Here is a 23212-nt window from a genome sequence, read left to right on the forward strand (position 1 = left end):
ACATGCAAAATCATGCCAGTGTTTGTACAGAAAAAGCTCCTTAAAATCATTAAAATATACTCGATCTCTCCCATCTGTGGTATACTTGCAGGATTTGATATTACTAATCATGACCAATCCAAATTTAGCCAAAGTTATGCAAATTTCTGCTCATTTGAATGCTTACTTTAGGCCATCTATGAGTTTTTCTGAGAAATGCATTCAGGGCACACAATCAAATAATACTATTTGGTGGTGTGAAATCATAAGCATATTTTGGTTACGGTATACTGGTACGGTGACATTCTCTATGAGTGTGATTTCAAACTATTAATATCCTATTAATTATTTAACCCGTTTTGTTCTAAACAGGATGACCAGAAGTTTGTCAAAATGATCGGTGCAGCCGCTAATTATATTTCTTCCATCGTCATAGAAGGGAGTAGGATTGGAATCGTTTCGTTTGCCAAGAATTCAAAAATATTGAGCAAACTGGTTACTGTCTATAGCAATGCTGACAGGAATGCTCTGTTAGATGCCTTACCTAAAACTGCTGAAGGCGCTACGTGTATTGGATGTGGTCTCCGAACGGCAATAACGGTAAGGCGACGATAAAACCCTAATCCTGACCGTCCCAGATTTTGTGTTCTGAGAATGTTTTAATTTTGACTGATATTTTTTGGAAACAAATCAGAACATTTTCACAAATATGTCTATCAAGGTCATTTAGCCTCTTCCAAAGAGAAACGTTTGAACAAAAAGCCGAGCAACTGACCCTACTTGTCTTATTGAAAAGGTGCCCCTGCAAAATTGCGTTCCCCGACCCCCTCCTTTGTCGACCTGCCAAAATTGCTTCCCTTTTGGCTTTCCAAAAAAAATCTTTCACCATCTTGCTTTGCATCTTCGTTCTTGTTTGGTCCTGAGACTAATATACCTGAATTTGGCCTGCATGAAAAGTTGGGTTTTTGGTGTTTTTTTTTAATTAGTAGGCCTAGTTTGTATGGCATTTCTTAAATATTTGATAGATACCTCCAGAAAGACATGAACAGGGTGGGAAGGGAGAGAGGGAGAGGTTGTGATGGTAGAATTAATGTTAGAGGATGGTGGTAGAGTTAGTTTTTGATATTATTATTTTGTTGATTATCAAAATATGCTACTAAATTCAAGGTATAATTTTAAAATTAAAGGTATAAAAAAACTTGAGACTTAAAGACTTAAAACTTACGACTGTCAATATGAGATTAGGGTGGCAACATGGGGGAGGGGGAAATTGTGATAAAACAAGTGGATATTTCAGGTCATCACTTATTGTCAGTGAAATGATGTTTACTCAATTCTGAGAATTGCAATACAACTAAGTTTTGAATTTCGAACTATTTTAAACGTCGAATTTTGGTAATAAAATGGGCAGGAGGAGGGGTTCGAGATGCAAGGTGTTTTGTGGCAAAATTGTGTTTTATAGTAGAGAGAATCACATTTTGTATGTTTTTAATAAATTTGTTATCTTTTAGGACTAGTTTGAGAAAAATATGGTTAGTTCTGTGTTACAGATACTATGTATTGTGTCAAAATGTGTTAAGTCCATGCTATTTTAAAACAAATTAATTCATTTAAAAAAATCAAAAGTCTCTAGATTTTAACTTAACATGTTTTTATGGTCCTATATATGTCACCTTCACTTCACTGTATTTTTATAGAAATCGAACTTCCATGTCAGAAATTGCGTTTTGTGTCAAAATGTGTTAAGTCCATGCTATTTTAAAACAAATTAATTCATTAAAAAAAAATCAAAAGTCTCTAGATTTTAACTTAACATGTTTTTATGGTCCTATATATGTCACCTTCACTTCACTGTATTTTTATAGAAATCGAACTTTTTTTCATTGCCATAAAGAAAATTCCTGATTTTCTTCAAAGTGAATCTTGTGGACTTAACACGGTTTGGAAATAAGCTCTTCATATATTCAAGTTCAAGCAGATTAACTTATTTACCGATTCCTCACTCAATTGCTTTTCACACACACACCAGCTCCTTTGACAAGCTAACACTTATGCTTTTGGACTAACGTTTTATATTCACTTTTAATTTTAGGTTTTAGAACATGACGGAGAACTAAATACAGAGGGCGGGCTTATTTTACTGTTGAGTGACGGAGAAGAAAATGAAGCTCCTTACATAGATGACGTCAAAGATGAGATCGTTGATGCAGGTGTTATTGTAGACACTATTGCCTTCACACAAGCTGCAGAAGCAAAAATGTATGAGTTGGCTATACTTACAGGTATGTTTGATATTCCAGTTGGAAGACATTACCTTAATCTCCCCACAGGGGGGGGGGGGGTTGATTTCAAATGGGGTACTCATAGCCCATTCAGGTAACCTCATTCGAAATTGACACTTCATGTGTGGCAGAATAAGGTCACGTCTTTTGTGGGTGTATGGATTTAAACTTGAATAGTCAATGGTGAGTTGAAAAATGATCTACATCCTACTTGAATGAAAATTAACGTGTTCTTATGATAGAGTATTTTTTTTATACCATCCACAAAAAATCAAAAATTTCAATCAAAAGATATTGCAATTTTATGAAAACTGCCAATGTTCATGTAACCACACAGGGCTGTAGTTGGTGTACTTCAGGTTGCACTTTTGACCTACCTAATGTCAAGTTTATTTACGACGCTCGAGTCATTGTTATTCAAAAGAACACCAAAATCACTTTCAAGTATCGAATGATTTGAATGATTTTTGTACGTAAACTATGCAGAGTTTATACAAAAACCAAAAAACCAGTGTGAATCAATTGAACACCCGTATGCAACGGTAGTTTAACCAGCTATCCCTGGTTTGAGCCGTTTTTTCAAATTGTATCGTTTAAACCATTATTATAAGCGATGCATTCATACAATCGAGGGTTCAGAACCAGAAATCCTTAACTCTCTTTGACAATCAAGTAGTAATTTTTGTTTGGCAAAACCAGTAAGTTTTTACTTACTAATATTTCGTCCATCTCGTCGGAGGACTTCATCAGATGTGAGCATCTAATCCACTTTCCCGGGAAACTGGCTTCCGGTTTTGAGTAGTCTTACTTCCAGTCTTCAAAAGTGGGTCAAATACGTGACTTAGGAAATAAGTGCCTTCCTCTATATTCATGGTCTTGGTCCCCCTCTTTCTGATCTCCATCGCTTCTTGTACTTCTCTTGACTTTCTGACATGCTCCTTGCCCAGTTTCTTGGAGTCATCCCAATTGACTACATGATTTGCCCTTGCGACATGATCCGATATGGCTAACTTTGTTTGTTCTTGCTCGGATGCCCTACGTTCTGACCGAGTAAACTTTTTCTCGTTGGCTTTCTTTACTTCCGCTTTGTGCTCCGCAAGTCTTATCCCAAATAGACGCGAGGTTTCGCCATCATAAGTGAGATCGCAATTTTGGCAGCCAATCTCATAAATACAATTGCCTGTTTTTAGCTTGTCTATGTTGTCTTTGGGGTGGACAGGACTTTTTTGAGGGTTTGATGAGGTTTCATAGCGGTGTCGACTTTATGCTTTTTGAAAATTCTTTGAACACGCTCGGAAATTCCATTGACATAAGGGAGCACTACCATACCCTTGCTTTTGTCCTCATTCTTTTGGTCTTTCTTTGCGGTAGGTTTCACAGCTGGTTTTGTTTTGAGTTGCATTTTTGATTTCACTTGGTCTACTGCCCATTTTGGATAGCCACAGTTTTTTAGGGCTCCTCGCACATGTTTCTCTTCATTTGCTCTATCCGCTTCGTCCGTGACCACGCTATACATGAGATCAAACAAGGTTCGGACTACACCCATTTTCTGATGGAGAGGGTGTTCTGACTTAAAACTGAGATATTGGTCAGTGTGGGTTGGTTTCCTGTATACCAGGAGCTTTACTGAACCATCAGGTTTCCGGACAATTAGCGTGTCGAGAAATGGAATTTTTCCTTCTTTCTCTTCTTCATAGGTGAATTTTATACTGTCTGTTTTGTCGACTGTGTTGAGGTGATCAGTTAAGTTTTGAACTTGGCCTGCTTTGATTATTTCTAGTACATCATCCACATAGCGACGCCAATACCGTGGCTTACAATCAATCGGGGCAGTCGCGATCGCTTGCTGTTCCAGAAATTCCATAAAGAAATTTGCTATGATGGGACTGACTGGGCTGCCCATCGCTGCGCCAAACCGTTGCCTAAATATGGCACCTCTAAATTCAAAATACGTGGTGGTTAGTATAAATTCGAGGAGTTCGATGATATCATCAACTTCAAGTTTGGTACGCAACTTAAGATCTTTGTCCTCTGCCAGTCTATTTTTAATCACATCTAGGGCCTCCTTTATTGGCGTGTTTGTGAACAAGGATACCACGTCGTGCGAGTTAAAGATTTCATTGTCCTCAATACACACTCCACTAAGATCCTCCGCTAATTCTTTCGAATTTTTAACGTGGTGTTCTGTGTTACCGATCAAAGGATTGAGCAAATCGGCAAGGGCTTTGGATGTCTCATTGCCGAGGGAATCTGTGTAATCGACGATTGGTCGTATTGGGTTATCTTGTTTGTGGATTTTTGTGGTACAATAGAGACGTGGTGTGTTTGCCGTGGTAGGGTACAAAAGCTTATATGTGACCCGGCAGCACAAATGAGCCGTAAATTCCCTAAACTGTATTCTGAGTCACGGTGTAAAATGTGTACGAAGGTTGTATTCATCGGTAACTTAAGCTGGCCCGACATCTGTCTTATTTTGATAGTCAAAACTAATCAATAATCCTATTGTTGAAGTGGATAATAAGCTTCTACCTTAGATGGCTATAGAACTTTTAATAGCTCTGGTCTTTGTTTGCTTTTGCTAAATCCTGTTCAAGTGGTGGGTTACCAGGCATTGTATTTTGTACAGGCACAGCGGCCTTCGCCGTTGGCCAAAGCGTTTTTAAAATGCGTTAGAAACAACTTGGTTTCAATGCTAATTATTGCGTGTTCTAGGGAAGTCTGATTATCTTTATAAAATAGCAGGGTGGGCGGGGTTTCGCTTAAATATTTTTTATGTAAAAAGTGAAGCATTCTACGTATAAAGGAATATATGAATATTAACTGCACAACATGTAGAACGATTCGTGATACCCAATTGTGGTACATTTGGTGTTGTTTAGGAGGGGGAGAATTTTATTTCAATTTTATATACGTCAAAATATTTTTTGAATTTACTGAAAATAGACGCTTAAAAAATGATGAAAAATCTATGTAATTTTTACATAGAACCCGATAAAGATTACTGTATCGTTTTTATGATAATCTAATCTTCCATTTTCTAAAAACATCTTGGGGGTTCTATGTGGAAATCTTGAATAAACTGGGGGAAATCCCAACGTCTATTATACTCCGGGGACTATAGGCCTACAAGAAAATTGCAGAATTCCTATACATTGCACGGACAGATATACCATGCACGATGCAGCCAAAATCGATATTATGTATTGTGTGCAGCACAATACACGTATTGTTGTATTTCTATGCTATACCCGAGAAATGTTGGAGTTGCCTATTGCCAAACCTGCGATTTGGTAGCCCAATTGGGCGAATTTTGAAGATTTTCCCCCCTTCCCCGCGACTTTTGACAATTTCCTGTCCCATAGAAACCAAACATTTGAGCGACTTTTCAACATTGGCTCCCGCGACTTCCGATAGTTTCCTGCCCCATAGAAACTAATGGTCTGAAATCTTTTGGCAACCCTGCCTATAACCTATATATATGTTTAAAATTCAATATGGCTACCAACAACTCATGTGGTCTAATGGATTAGCGCGCTGGACTTGGAGATTCTGTATGCAGCTGCGGCGTGGGTTCGAGGCCCACCTCTGCTGAACTGAAATTCACTTCTTTTTTAAATTTCATATTTGGGAAATATGACTGGGCGAATTTATCTATGACGAAGAGTGGTGTGTTGTACAGGTATGCATAACCAACAATTAACAATGAGAGAACTTTCTTAAACCTCGTTGACTTGGGGATGATTTGAAATGACCGCCAATTATGACTGTTTAATATTTATTGCCAAAAGAGACACATGTGAAAACGTAAAAGCTATAATTTTGTTGAAGGAGCAAAGTTTAACAAACCATAACCCCGCTTCTGGATATCGTTTGAAGTCAAATGATATACCATTTTTAAGTTTATGATGTTTATTTTTAAACACGAAATAAAACAAAATTGACCGGGGAGGAATTTACGGCTCATTCACCGTGAACGGTCACATATTGTTTCTCATCCATTTTGTTCTCTTTCTTAAATCTAGCGAGAATGGCTGTTAACTTTCGCTTGTACTTTGGGGTAGGATCAGCTTTCAGTTTTTCATAAGTTCTTTCATCTTTCAACATTTCATGGACTTTTTCTTCGTAATCTACTTTGTCCAGGACTACAGTTGACCTACCCTTGTCTGCGCCCATAATCAAGATCGAATCATTTTTCTTGAGGGAATTGATGGCTAACCTCTCCTCTTTCGTGATGTTAGACTGAGGGGGCTTCGCATTTTTAAGTACACCTACTACTTCAGCTCTAAGCGCCGGTCTTTTATCGGCAGGGATAAAACTGCATGCTTTTTCAGTGGCAACAATGAATTCTTCATTGGGAATATGATCGCAACTTACCGCGAAATTAAGCCCTTTCTGCAGTATTTTCTCCTCCGGTTCCGACAGTTTGTGCTTAGATAAGTTAGTCACCCATTTCTTGAGTTGATTTCCTGAAAGAACTACATTGTCCTGGCATTTGAGGGGCGATAATTTAGCCTCACATTTCTTTTTCAAACGCTCGAGCTTCCGAATTTGTCGGGTTTTGCATTTTTTCACTCTCCGCGACACGTGAGCTGTTTACATGGAAATCGACCTGGGTTTTCACTTCCGGGTTAACTATCGTTTCTATGTCAACATTGATTTCGTTGTGTTTACTTTCTAAATTGGAAATTTTATTACTGATCACTCGTATACGCTCCCGAACCAGTTCTTTTCCCGCTTTTTCTATGATCTTGTTCGCGTTATTCGTGCGTATTGGGCATTTCAATTTCAAGCTTACCGGCGTCAGATTTAAATCCTTACAACGGTGCGTAAAAGTCAGATGATTGTTATGTCTAGAGATCTTCTTGTTTACACTTCCAAATCGCGTATCTTCTTGACCGTGGATTGTCCGTATAAATTCCTGACTTCAGTGAATAGATTCATCAGGTTTGTAAACCAAATCAAGTAGTAATTTTTGTTTGGCAAAACCAGTAAGTTTTTACTTACTAATATGTCGTCCATCTCGTCGGAGGACTTCATCAGATGTGAGCATCTGATCCACTTTCCCGGGAAACTGACTTCCGGTTTTGAGTAGTCTTACTTCCAGTCTTCAAAAGTGGGTCAAATACGTGACTTAGGAAATAAGTGCCTTCCTCTCTATTCATGGTCTTGGACCAAGATCGTGATCTTGTTTCGAACTGGATATGTTGCTGTTAATTGAGATGACCATTTTGTCGCCGGAATTCAAGTTCAAGCCGTGTAAACAATATATTTTACCATCAAATGCCTACCGCAAAACGGGCGCGCGCGGCATCTTTGAGAAATACCGCATAATTAGCCTGTACGGATTGAAATTCCAGTTCGCGTGGGAACATACATTTCTTGTGCAGTTTACCATCGGGTAATTACAGTAGAATTTCTGTCCTTTTACAGGTGGCACTCCTTATTATTATTCCAACGAACCTGGTGACAACACCCTCATCGATGCATTTTCTGCTACAATGGAAAGAGGAGAAATTGATGACCATGACAGACGTGTTCAGGTTTGTTTCTGTTTGTTTGTTTATTTGTCTGTACTATAGAAAGGTAGAGGGCTGCATTATCAATAAAAAGCGTCGGTCATACGACCATGCACTAACATCGAATTTATAAATTAGGTATGAAAGGTGAATTCAAATTTGCCATCAAACCGCATCATTTTATACATCAAATTAATGCCTTTGAGTAAAGAAAGCCAAAACTGATAACCGTTTTGACATAGGACTTTCCGTAGCAAAGTTACATCTTGTCAAAGATTGACTTTCATCAAAAATATTCAGCCAACATTTAAATAAAGTATACATAGGCTTATATTTAATATTGAATGCAACCTATCTTAATGGCATGGCTCACTTCATACTAAATAATTCTGATCTTAGAATCAACCAGTTTGTTGATAGCGAAAGCCCGGGTAAAAAACAAATAACCGCAATTCAAAGTAAGTAGTCCACTTGGGAAGTTAATAAACAGAGGGAGTACGGTGACTGAAAAGATCAGATGTAAAAATCTATCAATTGTGCACAAATTAATACAAATCCCGGCTTTAATGCAATAATGCACAATGGGCAAGTGGACTACGGAGAAATCTAAAGTCGGTCAGGACCAATAGCGAAAAAAAAAAAAAAAAACCGCGAAATCGACGGGTTATATTGTGGCCTTTAGACATAACAAATACCTTTTTTGATCCATGTGGCTGGAAAACAATTTTCATAATCTGTAATTTTTTGAAGTGTAATAACACCAAAATGGGTTATGTTGTAATTTGTTCCAAAATACCAAGTTGACTTGATTAATATAACATGATGCGTGTGTATACATATTGAATTACTAATAAATCATATTCTAAGGACTTTTAAACTACAAATAAAACTAATTTATATTGTCGGGATAATTTTTTCACTATTTCTACAGCTGCTCGGAAATTCTTGGTTGTTGGATGCGCTGCAGACTCGTTCTGCCAGCTTGTATCTCGATGATACTGTCGGCAAAAATACAGAGTTTACCTTCCGATGGACCAAGTCAAATTATAATCCAGGTTAGTTTCTGACTATGAGGTCCATACATTGCTGTCAATTTCTTTTATGATTAATTAAGCTGATTAGGACCTTGGTTTGTCGACTAAGCCGTAGCAGAAACATATCAATTTGTAAGCGCTCTTTAGCAACGTCATAGTTCATTGAATTTTCAACCGTATGACAAAACAGGCGAAAATAGTAACTTTTTGCACAAGATTTGCAATTTAAAGAGAATTGGCCATTGCTCATTCTAGTGACGCTAGTATGTGGACAGTATAAGTGTGCTTTTTTATTTAATGACATAAATTTTGAAACATATTGTAAGGAACACTTGAGGTTTTGACTTTTAAAACCTACATTTTGGTCAAAAAATGTGTTTGGACAGGTAGTTTTCAACAGATTTTCCACATTCGCCTGGCTAAAACATTGAATTGCGTTATCTGTTGACCTAGTGACGAAAAGTGTTTTTAGAGGGAATTCAGTGTTAGCTTTCGTTTGATATTTTAAAAATCTGATTGGATGAAGGGATCACTTGAGGTTTCGACAAAAATCAATCAAAGAGGCACATTTCTAGTTAGAAATTCCACAGCTCTTACATTGCTATGCACTCAACCATGTAGTGTTATCAAAGACTGTGCGGAGATAATTCACTTCTTGCTTGAGAGCTCTTGGACGAAAATGTGTGCGCAGGTGTATCGAGGTGGAAACTGTGCGCATGATGGTTTATAAGAGAATCGTTTTTAGAAACCTTTCCATATGAAAAGTTTTCACGATACCCCACACAGACTTCCCTATGTGTGTCGAGTTTACCTCTTTTGTACTCACCAAGGAGGCAGGGTAAGAAGTTCCCCCCCCCCCAGCTCGAAATACCATACTGGGACAAAAGTGACCACAACTTTCTTTGGACCGGCTTTAGGCCTGAATTGTTCTCATTTTGGCACATTTTAAAGGAGGTTAAATCGGCGTAGAGAGGATATACATAAACAAACTCGATATAGGCCTTAATGTAACTCGCCCTACAGGGAGCCATTAATTTCGACAGATAGAGGGGAAACGTTGACGTACGGGTTAAACTCGGCGGTTTTGTCCGCTACGGCTTTCCATACCCAAACGTAAATGTAAAACCCAAATGTAAGAAGAGTAGAAGAGTAGAAGACCCGAAAGGCAGATTACTTAATACCCACATGTTTCATGGCATTCCTGATTACCACTCGTTGTGATTTCTTGTTCGAGAGTCTCTATATAAAAGGTGTCTTAAGTGCAGACTTGACATTTAATATGGAATAATTTTTTTCGCAAAATTCCAAGACTGGTCTGGAATTATTATAAAATTTTGATATTATAAAATTTATTGAGGTTTGATGCGATCTTACTGAACTGAAATACCAATAAGTGTTTGTCAGAACTGAAATGCACCCGTCATCTACCAGTTTTGAAAATGGGAGGAGCTTAGAAAAATATGGCTCTTAAAAGTGGTACGCACTCAGAAAATTTGAATGGTCCCCTGGGGCCAAATGTTATAAACTTACTGTACACAAAGAAAGAGTGTGAGTTCATTAGACAACCAGGAATCCGCACAGTTGTTTTGTACCGTAAGTTATTAACATTTGACCCCAGGGGGCCATTCAAACTTTCTGAGTACGTACAGCTTTTAAGAGCCATATTTTAAGTTCCTCCCCTGTTCAAAACCTTGGTACATTGTAAGTGTATTTTTGCTGTCATTAATGCCAGTTGCTGACGAAGTTTAAGAAATATCACCTTAAACCCCTATAAATTTGATAATAACAGAACCATGTTGCATAAAGTCCGAAATTGTGTCCCCCACAAAGCTCAAATTCAGCATCTCTAAATCCGCCATTTTAGGCTAATTCGCTACATTATGAGCACCATAATGTAACCATATGGAAAGCACATTTTCTATCAAACAATTATTTTACACCATCTCCCGACACACCCTAAGTAATATTTAGCCCGTGCGGTCTATGCAGACTCCGTCCAGACCAGTCTTGGAATTTTGCGAAAAATATTCCATATTAAATGTCAAGTCTGTAATATAAAAAGGTATTGCCGTCTATTCCATTTCCATATTGGGTTTGCTCTGCAGAATATAATATCATCTTTTCATTGAAATTTAATGTTAAGTACCGTTCGTTAGTTTCGGGTCTACCAATATTAATTATTGTTAGATATTAGAAGTTGATAATAACTGTATTTTGATAGATCATAATATCGTGTTACATAGGTATTGAAACCTGGGTGATAACTCCCGACAACACTCAACTAGACTCAAGTTACGAAGGATACACTTACGATTCTAAATTCAAGATCATCACATACAAGATAGTTGGTACAGCCGAGGTATGTATATACAAAATCTGTCAGAAAATGTATCATTAATTATTATTGTTCTTTAACATTAACATAAAATGGTATTTAAGGGGTCGACTGATTGCAACACTAGAGATTCCTATACGCCATGATCAAGGTCGCTTACGAGGGGCGGTCAGTAACTATTGAGTTGACTTGCAAGTTGTAACCCCGTATGTGATGCCATCAAGGAAAATCTGTCGGAACTCGGAAATATTAAGTTTTCAGTTTCTTAGAGGATAGTAAAAATATTTACAAAGCTGCATTTTGCAGAAAACCGCATTGAAATTGAACAACTAGTTCCAAACATAATGTAACATAATGAGCAATTCGGAGTTTCCAAAACAACAGGAAACAGAAGAAAATATTTCCTTTGAGTAGCTATATCTCAAAATATCTCAATATTTCCGAGTTCCGACTGATTTTGCTTGATCGTAGCAGATATGGATTATATGGCATTTCTCTATTATCACATAAACACTGTACCTTATCCTTTCAAACAACACAATTTATGTAAAATTATATGACACACCTGATTACGTAACAGCATGAGCCTAAAATCAATGGTGTACAGTCACTGGCTGAAAATTAGTCGTTTTTTAAGAAATGAGGTATATTTTAGATTTTCTCGGGCATTGGAGTACGAAGAGTAATGCTGCTTTTTGTAATAGTAGCAGACCACAAACTTTTGGGCTGCAAAGGTTTATTGATAATGTGTAGTCAAATATAATGTTATTTTTGGTAAAAACAAGGACTTTCTTTCTATAAACACTTTAATATTGCCAACAATAGCAAACATGGAAATTTATTTTCTGGCACTGACTAATCCCCAAACATTAGAAAATTCTACGTTAGTTTAAGGGGTACTACACCCATTGATTTTTTTGTGCATTTTTTGCATTTTGTGAAGAAATTACAAAAAAAATTGGACAAAGTGGTATGCAAAATGAAGGGCAAATCTTCTCGTTTTATTGGTGGCATCGGTATCAACGTAGCTTACATGCTTTTAAAAGTAGAAGCCAAAAGGTGGTACATCACAGATGATTTAAATTCACTTCATTTTGGAAAGCTTACTATCAACGGATTTCGTTAAAATTTTGGATATGTGTTGCTAACACATTAGGGAAATAAAGTTGATATGTAAAATGGGAATAAGTGGTTACTGATTTCTTTTATGACTTCATGAACTTGGTGCTCCACAACTATCAAAAAAGGAACTGGTTAAAATGCTTCTATTTTCAATGTTGAGCTATATTTTGTATTTTTAACTTGCGACATTATTTCACTGAAACTTAATTAAGCCACGGGTAACAGGTTACCACAACCATACTACAGCAATGTTGAAAAAGGTTGTATTTCTTGTCACCTATACCACCATATTGGGTAGTTTTCCGTAAGCTTAACTTTTGTGATTTTGGTAACTATTTTATATTTATTTGTGAAATCCATCTCAACTAGGCATTCTAAATTGTACTCACCATTTACATCCCAAGGTATATTAGTATATCCACCTTGCACTTCTCGCTATATATCCAGTTAAAGACAGAATATCAAAATTATGCCTCATTATGATATCACAGACTCTCACATGTGTATTCAAAATTGATGCTTAAATTTGACCTGAACCAATTGACCTATAACCTGACATACGGTGACCTAATAGCCTTTTCTTCTCCTAACAACACATGATAGTATTAAATTGACTAATGACTATGCATCCATTGTGTAAGTGTTTATTTAATTTATTCAGTGTTATATATTTTGCATGCACCACTAGATTTTCTATAGAGAGTATAACAAAGGATTTAATGTATTCTATTCATGTACCCTACTTGAACATGTTGAATAGAATAAATTATGGTTTGTTATGAAACACGCATCTGAGTTATTAGGATACAGTAAACAAAAAATATATAGGGCTAAAATGACTTACTAAAATGGTTTAAAAGCACTTTGTATGTAGATATATTTTATAAGTTCAGGACATGAGATGATGAACATATTTATGTACTTGATAAATTTGCAAGAAAAAAAAAAGAGGGGTACTGATGAAAATCAGGGTATTATTCCCCCTTAATTGGTCAAAATGTAACCTTATAATGTCATGACGAAATGTTGAGAGGGGGATTTATTTGTTTATTACTAAAACACATTTTGAGATATCATTACATTTGATGGGCTTTATTTCGTTTTTGGGACGTCCTGTATACCATATTGTAGCTAATGACGCCTACCTTTGAAGAACACTTTGTATGTTTTGGGTACCGGAGCAAGTCCGTTAGCTAGGCTAAATACACTTGTTAAATATAGGCGTCATGGACTACAAATTATGGCATATAAGACATATTGGCCCATTATCTCATTATATCTGTTAACTTTTAGACCTTTTTCTTTTATTAGCCTGGTTCATGGACATTCGGAGTTAAGAACCCAGTACCCAACGCGAAAGAAGAAGTTTTCTACACGGTCACATCCTACGCCACAGATCCCAATGTGGAACCTATCCTGGTAGTATCGGAACTAAGTGGTTCCATTACCGACTTTAAAAACGGAGAACCGGTCATAGCTTACGCAGAAGTAAGACAGGGATTCAGTCCTATTATTTATGCAGATGTTTGGGCTACCATAGACCGTCCTGGAGGCTACTCTCCTGTACTGATTCAACTACTAGACAACGGTGCAGGTACGTCCCAACTGTTTTGATACTATCCAAATGAGTACTAGTGGTCTGTTAGGGTCTATTCCCGATTTCAGGGGGAAAATGAAGTTTTTTATTTTCTCAAAAACGTGTTTCATGGACTTGGGTCGTTTCTTTATGCAAATATTCATATAGACCTACAGACTCAATAACATTTAAGATAAAAGTCGTTCTCGAGGTCCCGTTGTCTTAAAGGGAGGTAACGTAGAGCGTGTGTCATCATACAAGTACCTTGGCATCATGATAGATGACAAACTGAACTGGCATATACATGTTGATCATATGGTTAAAAAACTCAGCTCTCGCATGTATTGTTTCAGGAAACTGAATTTTTTTCATGTCGATTCTCGTATCCTCCTTTTGTTTTATGATTCAGTTGTAGCAAGTGTTTGGCGATATTGTTTACATTTGTTGGGGAGGGAACATTAAACCATTGGGGACAGGCATAGGGTGGAAAGGGTAATCAAAGAAGCATGTAGAATCATAGGCTCACCACGACAGGATTTCGAGACAGTGTACACTGATCTTTTGTTGAAGAAGCTCACCGATGTGATGGAGGATCCCCAACATCCACTCCACCATCGCTTGTCATATCATCATAACTCGAAAACTGGTCGTATATAACTGCCGCGTGCAAATACAGACAGTACCTGAACTCATGTCTCTCAAGCTATTTTTGTTTTATCATAATTCGAAGTACCGCGGGAAGTACCGTCGTTAATTTATGTTTTCATACCATTTCTAGGGAGTGCCTTTCATGTTGCTTATAATACCTGTTTTTTGTATTATGGTTGTTCTCTAATGTAGTCTATTTATGATCTCTTGTGCATGTAATTTCCAGAAATGGATTAATAAAGTTTAACTTGACTTGACTTGACTTGATTTTAACATGTCGCGGTTTTTTTTCAGACAATAATGACAAAAATACAGGCTAATTATTAATAGCTATTCTGTATTTTTTTTTTAACACAGGAGCCGACATAACAAAACACGACGGCATCTACTCCAGGTATTTTACGCAATTTACCACTGAAGGATTTTATGGTTTCAAGATCACGGTAGTTAACAACGGAACCGCCCTTAAACTGGGTGATCGTCCCGTGTCGAGGGCCATACCAAACTTACCACCAGAGGACGGTGATAAGCCACCCAAAATTGGTAGGTGATTTCCCACACCGCCTGATCGAGTTCGTTTATTTAATGCTCTCGTTCTTGATTTCAACTACAATTAAGCCACGCCTACCATGCCTATAATCGGAAACACTGAGGCTTTCGTCGTGACGACCGCTTGACATGTGACATCATAGTCCGGCAGTATGCGCGCGAATCAAGGCAATTTCCATTGTTCTTTGCCCTGTTACAACCGTATGACAAAACAGGCGAAAATAGTAACTTTTTGCACAAGATTTGCAATTTAAAGACAATTAATTGGCCATTGCTCATTCTAATAAGGCTAGTATGTGGACAATATAAGTGTGCTATTTCATTCAATGACATAAATTTGAAAAATATTGTAAGGAACACTTGAGCTTTTGATTTTTAAAACCTACATTTTCGTCAAAATTGTGCTGGGATAGGTGGTTACCAACAGATTTATCACATTCACCTTGTATAAACATTGAATTGCGTTATCTATTGACCTAATGAGAAAAGGTGTTTTTAGGGGATGTGTTAGCTTCGTTCAATATAATATAACATTTTCTGATTGGAACAAGGTTTTGACAGAGGCCTATTTTCCAGCTAGTAGCTCACACAGCTCTTAATATGCTATGCACGCAACACCGTGGTGTAATCAAAGACTGTGTAAAGACAATTCACTGCGTGCTTGGAAGCTCTTGGACGAAAATGTGTGCTCAGGTGTATCGAGGTGGAAACTGTGCATAGATGATTTTAAACCTTTCCATAATGTGAAAGTTCTCACACGTTTCTGTTAAACGTTTAAACTCCAACAGGCAATGACACCATCGTACCACCCTGGAACCCACCCCAGGAACCCACCGGTGATCCAGTGCCCTTGTTTACCCGTGATGTATCGGGTGGATCTAGCAATGTTCCCGAAGTCCCTCCAGGTTACGTTCCTGACACAGATTACATACCACCCGGACGGATCATAAATCTAAGAGTGACAGCAACATCTTTTGATTCGAAAACGGTGTCTTTATCATGGTCTGCTCCTGGTGATGACCTTGACTTCGGTGGAGGTATGAATTTGTGTTATTTGTAAATATTGAAGGTGGCGACTGTTTGATATTATTCAGTTGTGTTTTTTATCGTACAGTATATGTTAGGCCTACCACCAAAACAATATGATTACTAGAAGTTATTATTATTGCTTTAATTGTTTGGATATTTGAATATAAATAAGCAAAATAACTATGGCCAGTACATACTGTTGTGGTGTTATTGGAGGGAAGAAAGGTTTACTGGGGCTATGAGACAAATTAATTTTATGCAGATGCTAAAATCTATAAGGTAGTCAATCCAATCTAGTCACCCGCTACCTTTATGCCAATTTGTGTTATAAAATATCGTAACTTAGTATATGGCATTTTACAATCATTGGGGGGATGAATATCAAAAATATTAATATTTAATAATTTGCCATAAAATTTGTATTATAACGCAAATTTTATGAATTATTTGATATCATCAAGACATTTTAGAATGCAATTTGGTGTGTCTGATGTGCTCTCAGATCCGAGAAAAATACTGTGCCGAACGTCCCTCAAATATAATTTATTCCATAAAAGATGCAAAATGATTGTAAACTTGAGCGACGAGCGATTAGTATTTGACCAATAAAGTGGCGCGAAAACACGAAAAAAGCCCTCAAAAACCAATCGCTATCGCTCAGCGATGTAGTATAAATTCAGCTTAAGTCTTTGTGAAACGGGCGTGTCGTGTGTGCTGTCAAAACCGTAATCTATTTACAGTTGTTTGTAGAGGTAATGGGCAAAACATTAATGTTTTTTTTCTTTACACGTGTCTTCTATATTAATTTAACTTGATAGCATCATTTTACGATATAAGGATTGCCGACACAATTGCCGAACTTGCCGATAATTTCACTGAAGCTACCCGACTGGCACCAGAAGATATTGTAACGGGTGACCTCAACAATCCACAGGAATTTGGCAACACTGAACAGTTCGTCATCCGGGTCAATGTGACAGCGGAAACGGTTTCTTACGCTTTCGCTATCCAATCATGGGACGATGCTGCTTGGTCTTCTGACGTATCCAACGTAGTGCTTGCAACGATTCGGGAGTATATCCCGCCGACAGGTGGTCCTCCAACTGAACCGGGTCTATCAATTGGGGCTATTATCGGTATTGTTGTTGGTGCAGTTGTTGCTATTATTATAGTAATCGTTATTATTGTGGCTTGTTGCTGCACAACAACAAAGAAAGATAAAAAATCGAAAGATAAGAAAAATAAGAAAACACCAAAAAGTGTCTGAAAACCTAGATCAAATGTAGTAAAACAGACAATTGTCTCTAATATACCTTCGTAAAACGTCGTCTACAAGCATATAGAGTGCTTCTGATGAAAGCTAAATTAATCTAGGCGTCATTATGGCATTTGTGCAAATAAATTACAGATCCAAACAAACAAGTATTATTGTAAGACCAATCTATAGTCTTGGCATATTTACGCACGTATCGTATTAATTTAGCTTTCATCAAAAACGCTATATGCTTGTAGACGAGGTTTTACGGTATTGCCCTACTTACTGGTATATTGTTGACAAAGTAATTTGAACCCAGAATATTGGAGACGAGTTCTTCAAGTTTAGCTTTTAATAATACCCGGTATATGACAATGTAACAGCAATATCAATCATTGCCAAATAATTCATTATTATAATTTTGGTAATTGTTTATTAAATTATGTTAGATATTCTATAGAATAAAATGAAATGCGTGTGAATATTTGTGCTTTGCAACATGTTAACAAATTTTGGTGTTCGTGCTTAAAGGTAAATTAATCATGTCCTTCCATTCCATCTAAAAGCTGTAATTCCATTAAAAATACAACCATTAAGATTTTAGTATAGCGTAACAATGCTGTGGTATAATTTATTACGGTTTATTGTTTAATGGTTGTTTAATTTTATTTATTATTTTTTTTATAACAAAACATATACATTGCAATTCTAGATTTGGACAATACCAAAATGCTTTCACACAAATATGCGCAAGTATTTTGTTTAGGTATTTTTAACATTGATTTTCGTTTCTTTATAAAATTATTGATATGTTACTGCTTTTTTGTGGTTAGTTGTCTTCCTGAAACTGTTTGTGCGAAAATTGAGGGTGCTATTTATGAATATTTTAAATTTCATAATAAAAGGTTTTCAAATGAAGCTTTAGCGTTCTGTTATTCATTTTTTGATGTTTCATTTGACACTATACAAGTCTCTATTCCTTGTAAATATGCAAGCCATTTACAATAAATAGCGCCATCAGTGTTCATATTCAATCAATAAAGACGCTAGTTCTACGTGCATCAGGAATTTGACAAGCCATTTCGCCAAGCCAAGCTAAGAAATGTGACAAACGTTTTTAAGGTGTACGGAAACAAATAAGTATTTGATGATTTCGGTTATGAACCTGGAAGATAAGCTTTTTCATTTGTTTGACATATCGACTGATTGGAGCCAACTGGTGTACAAAATGATTAACCGCCTTTGTTTAAGCTTACCCCTTTTGTTCACCAAGCAACTTATACAGTAACAGTCAGTTGACCTTTTTATACTCGTAAGCAGTTGATATATTGGCACTGCCTACATGATTTGTAACACTTGGACCAGAAGTCCAGAGACAAATTTTATCTTTTCCAAAAATATAAATGTCCTTCACACGATCAACATCATGTAGTTTGAATAATAAGCACACATTATTTAACAACAATAATCACAAATTAAATAACAATATGAAAACGTTGTGAAGTAGGTATCAATAATCACGAAAATACTTTTAGCCATTGTTGGTACTTTGTAAATTTGTTTATTGTTTTTGTACTTAGACGCCTAAATATATTTCTTTATAGACATGTTAGAGGAAAATACAATTTCTCAAAATAAAGAAGAAGTAATATGAGTGTATGTGGAGTTATATTTGAATTAAATAAAGTAATAAATATGCTCAATAATTCCAAACTTTGGTCAACGAGTGCATAATTACCTACAGAAATGATGTCGTCTTCATAAAAATGCAATTTCCTTTGCCCTCCTAGGGGAATTTCCCATAATGAAATAAAACACCCATGGGATCTGGACAAATTTTCCAGAAATTGAACCCATCTTGGTTTCTTTGTCAGTTTTTGGTTTTTTGTTATGTAAGGCGCCACGTCAAAGTTAGTTTTCATCAAGCTTTGGAAAACCGATTGTGCGCCCCATTGTTCACTCGTTATGGCTGATCGATTTCAATTGTTTGGAGTTCCCTTGCACATCGAAACAAGATATTCCTGAAAAAAATTGGTGTCAGTTCCAATTTACAATGTAATTATTATTTGAATGTAATGTTAAAGATGGTTCCGAAAAATCAATTCGACAAATAGCAATTCGACAAATAAAAAAATAGGCAAATGTGGTGACTAATTTGCATATCTTGCGACAAAAATTGCATCGGATCTTACGACTGCCGCTTACCACAACCTCATCAAGTTACATCCCTATACATTTTTGTACGTCTCACCAGTTCGAAATGGCAAAAAAACCACCCAAAAACAATTTTTAAGTTAAGTATGCAAATTAGCGACCTAATTTGCGCCAAAAATTGCATCAAGTCTTAGGGCAGCCACTTACCACCACCCTACCAAGTTATACCCCAATACACCTCACCAGCTCCGTGAAACTGCCGCTTACCACAACCTCATCAAGTTATATCCCTATACGCCTCACCAGTTCTTCGAAATGGCAACAACAACAAAAAAACCAAAAAAACTATTTTTAAGTTAAATATGCAAAATAGCTACTTAATTTTCATATTTTGCACCAAAAATGCATCAAGTCTTAAGGCAGCCACTTACCACCACCCTACCAAGTTAAACCCAGATACACCTCACCAGCTCCGAGAAACTAATCTGGAAGCCAAAGGCATTTAAAAACAAAGTTCACACAATACAAATGTATAAGACCCCATTATAGCATAAGGCAATTTATAAGTCATTTTAAATGATTTTAAATGTGACGTATACAATTTGTCTATAACACAGGAGATATAAAATGTAGGGATTTGGGTACTTTTTGTTCAATTTTCACAGAAATTGAAGGATTTTGACCTTTGTTTTTGTTTGTCTGTTTACCCCTGGGTCGCTGAAACAAAGAATTATATTAATTAAATCACCTAATTTATAATTAATAAAGGACAAAGAAGGATAAAAGCAAAAGTGTGCTTCATTTAGTTAAAACAATAGTAACATCCCTGTTGTGTACAAAAATATAACTCTATACGACAATGCAAATCAGGATCAATTCATGGACTAAGTGCACAGGGATATGTTGAGTATGTAAATTAAATGGTACAGCCAAAATGCCAATGGGTATGTAATTTAACTAGAACAGCCTTAAATTGATATCGATATTAACATTGACGTCACAGATTCGATTTGTCACGTGATCGTCAAACCTGTACTAAAGGTGTCAGTTCTGCAGGAACTGACACAAAAATTATTATTAGTTTGGATGAAAAAATGCGGACATTTATTCTCAACCAATCAAACAAGTTTTATATCTACGGAAACCTGAAAGCATGAATAGGCATGTCCATACGTGGAAAAAGTAACGAGTGACAGGCTAATTGGATGTGTACGTTAAACGGACGACCCCCTCAATTTTGGCTACTTTCCCATTGAAAACCCGACGCTTGAGCCAAGATTTAGAATTTTTAATGAAAGATCGCGGGTTTTAGTAGTCACATAAATTTTTGAAGTAAGGTTTTTGTTGTCAAATAGGCTTTTAACTTTCATATCCCGAGCGTGGTTTTGCACCTTTAAACACACTCTGACCAAAGACAGAACAGCCGGTGAGAAATCAACAGCTGAATTGCCGTGTATAAGAAGTGTGTAAACCAGTGATTAGGTAGATGCACAAAAAGTGTTTTCATATGAAACACAGCTTGGCTCAAAACAAACGTTACATCACAAAATGCTCATTCGAGACATGTCTCTCAGCGAATAATGTCTAACCATAAGGACCAAAACCAAATCGCGTCTCGTAACCTCATTCAATTGACACGTGCTACATTTCAGACGTGACTTGAATGTCAGCATTTGGACATGTTTTGCTTAAAGACGCGAGTTTATGTCTGAAAAGCGTCTCAAACTGGCTACCATGATGAGGATGTATCTTGGATTGATTTTGCAGGCAAGAGAAATGATTTTATTTTTTCTATTCAAAGGATAACATTGGTATCCTAAAGATCTTAGAGGGTAACATACAGCCTGTCAAAGAAAAGATTGTGCAAGTGAAAAGCGCCCTCTTTTGCAATTAGAAAGTACCGTTGTGACATGATGCTTACGTCAACGTCAAGGGCGTAGTCTTAGCTCTTAAGGTTGGTCTTAACCTTGGAATTATGGAAAATTTCGGGCTTCATAACTCCTAAATTGTTTACAATCTGCAATTCTATGCTAAATTGTTGGTCTAAAGTATATAAAAGTATATATATTTAGAATGGCAAAGACTTGATAAATTCATTAGTGAGGTCAAATTTGGGCCAAAATGCTCATTTTTGTCCAAAAATTCAAAAAAACTGTTTTTGGCTCACTTCTTTTTCGTTAAACATAACCAAAAAAATTTTTGTTTTATTAATTTTAAAAAACTAGATTAAAATGGTCACAAAATGCTTAATTAAATAAAAAATCATAAAAAAGCCCGACATTTGCCCAAATTTCAAATATTTATAAAGGCGATTCTGGTACTTTTCGAGAGAAAAACAGTTATCAAAGTTATGACAATAGAATATTAAAAGTTGCCTTAGTATAAACATTTAACGTGCGTGAAAAACAGTGGCTTTTTTCGACGGGAATAAGCTAACTATGATGCAATTTTATTAGTTTCGCCGTCGAGCAATGATTAAAGGAGGAAATATGATAAGTGATCCCTCCCGGGAATCGAACCCAGGATCTCTGGTTTACGAGACCAGCGCATTAACCACTTGGCCACGGGAGCTTCATGATTAGGCAGACTGGGAATTCAACCAATAAGCGGTGACTTATCTCCTTCGTGCAAGTCATCCCAATGTGGCTCGGGCTTGACAAGCGTGAATATGAGGATTCAACCAATAAGCAAACTATGATGCAATCTTTAAAGGATGAAATAGGAAAAGTGAGTTTGGGTGAACTGGGTTCAATTCCCGGGCGGGATTACTTTTGATAGGTACATCGATACAGTGAACACAGCGCTTTGCAAAGAAAAACATGTAGATAAAGGCAATACAACATAGGAAACCCATCTCCCAGGCCATTGAAACATTTCTAAACATAAAACATAATCTTCTACTGATTACGATCTTTTACGGGCAACCAATGCAATTCGTTTAAGGGTACACGATGTATTGTATCGATTTTCATTATCTAAATGAATATATTATTGAAAAATATCACTTTGGTGTTTTGCAAAAGTTCATTCTACAAATCAGGTATTTTGAAAACTTGCTTGATTTATTGTTGTTAATGAGTTATGTACGTTTTACAAAAGTGTTGTTGTTTCCTTCTTTACAACATAACTTGAGAACCACAGGACCTACAAAAGAATATCTGTGATATTTGAATTCTTCTACACACTCGCTATGAAATGATCAATGATCGCCCGGCCACAGCTTGGAGATCGACTCTGCAAACACTTTAGGTCACATTCGCGTGCGTCCAGCAACATATAGTTTCCATAATCAATGTGCGAGAGAACCAGCCCCTATAAAATAAGTAAAGTATTTAGAACAGTCAATATGAAATATAATATTCATCTAAGTAAACAATCATAATTAAGCGATTTATGTTTTGGATCAAAATAAATCTTCAATTTTTGAAAAATATTATTCACATATTCTTTTACGAAGATTGAAATTGCACATCAGTATGAAATTACTAAATCGGAGAAGGGAGCTCAGTTTATTTCATGCCATACGAGGAGACACTGGTGCCTTAAACAAATATACGGATATTATAATCGTATATCCAAAATAAAACGCCTCTTGTATTGCATGCAAAAACAAAACAAACGGGAAATTTAACTCTTTACAAAAACAGTGAATATGGAGCAAGTGCTTGAAAATTCAATTGAATAGTCAATTCTGTCTCTCTCCTTTTTCAATCATTACAGACTAAAATACCTT

At 36.5% G+C, this 23212-nt stretch overlaps 1 protein-coding gene across 1 annotated transcript in view; it reads left to right on the top strand.

The window, feature by feature from the left end:
- The window catches only part of LOC140145671 (calcium-activated chloride channel regulator 1-like), a 43876-nt gene extending 26539 nt beyond the window's left edge, over window positions 1–17337 (top strand). Inside the window, exons 7-15 of the mRNA XM_072167358.1 lie at window positions 352–579; window positions 2072–2261; window positions 7692–7801; window positions 8709–8832; window positions 11055–11170; window positions 13580–13862; window positions 14850–15035; window positions 15830–16078; window positions 16889–17337. Coding sequence (XP_072023459.1) covers window positions 352–579; window positions 2072–2261; window positions 7692–7801; window positions 8709–8832; window positions 11055–11170; window positions 13580–13862; window positions 14850–15035; window positions 15830–16078; window positions 16889–17337 — 1935 coding nt within the window. The remainder of the gene's footprint in view (window positions 1–351; window positions 580–2071; window positions 2262–7691; window positions 7802–8708; window positions 8833–11054; window positions 11171–13579; window positions 13863–14849; window positions 15036–15829; window positions 16079–16888) is intronic.
- Window positions 17338–23212: the final 5875 nt, after the last annotated feature.

Source organism: Amphiura filiformis, unplaced genomic scaffold (genome assembly GCF_039555335.1).
Source record: "Amphiura filiformis unplaced genomic scaffold, Afil_fr2py scaffold_593, whole genome shotgun sequence".
Taxonomy (NCBI): domain Eukaryota; kingdom Metazoa; phylum Echinodermata; class Ophiuroidea; order Amphilepidida; family Amphiuridae; genus Amphiura; species Amphiura filiformis.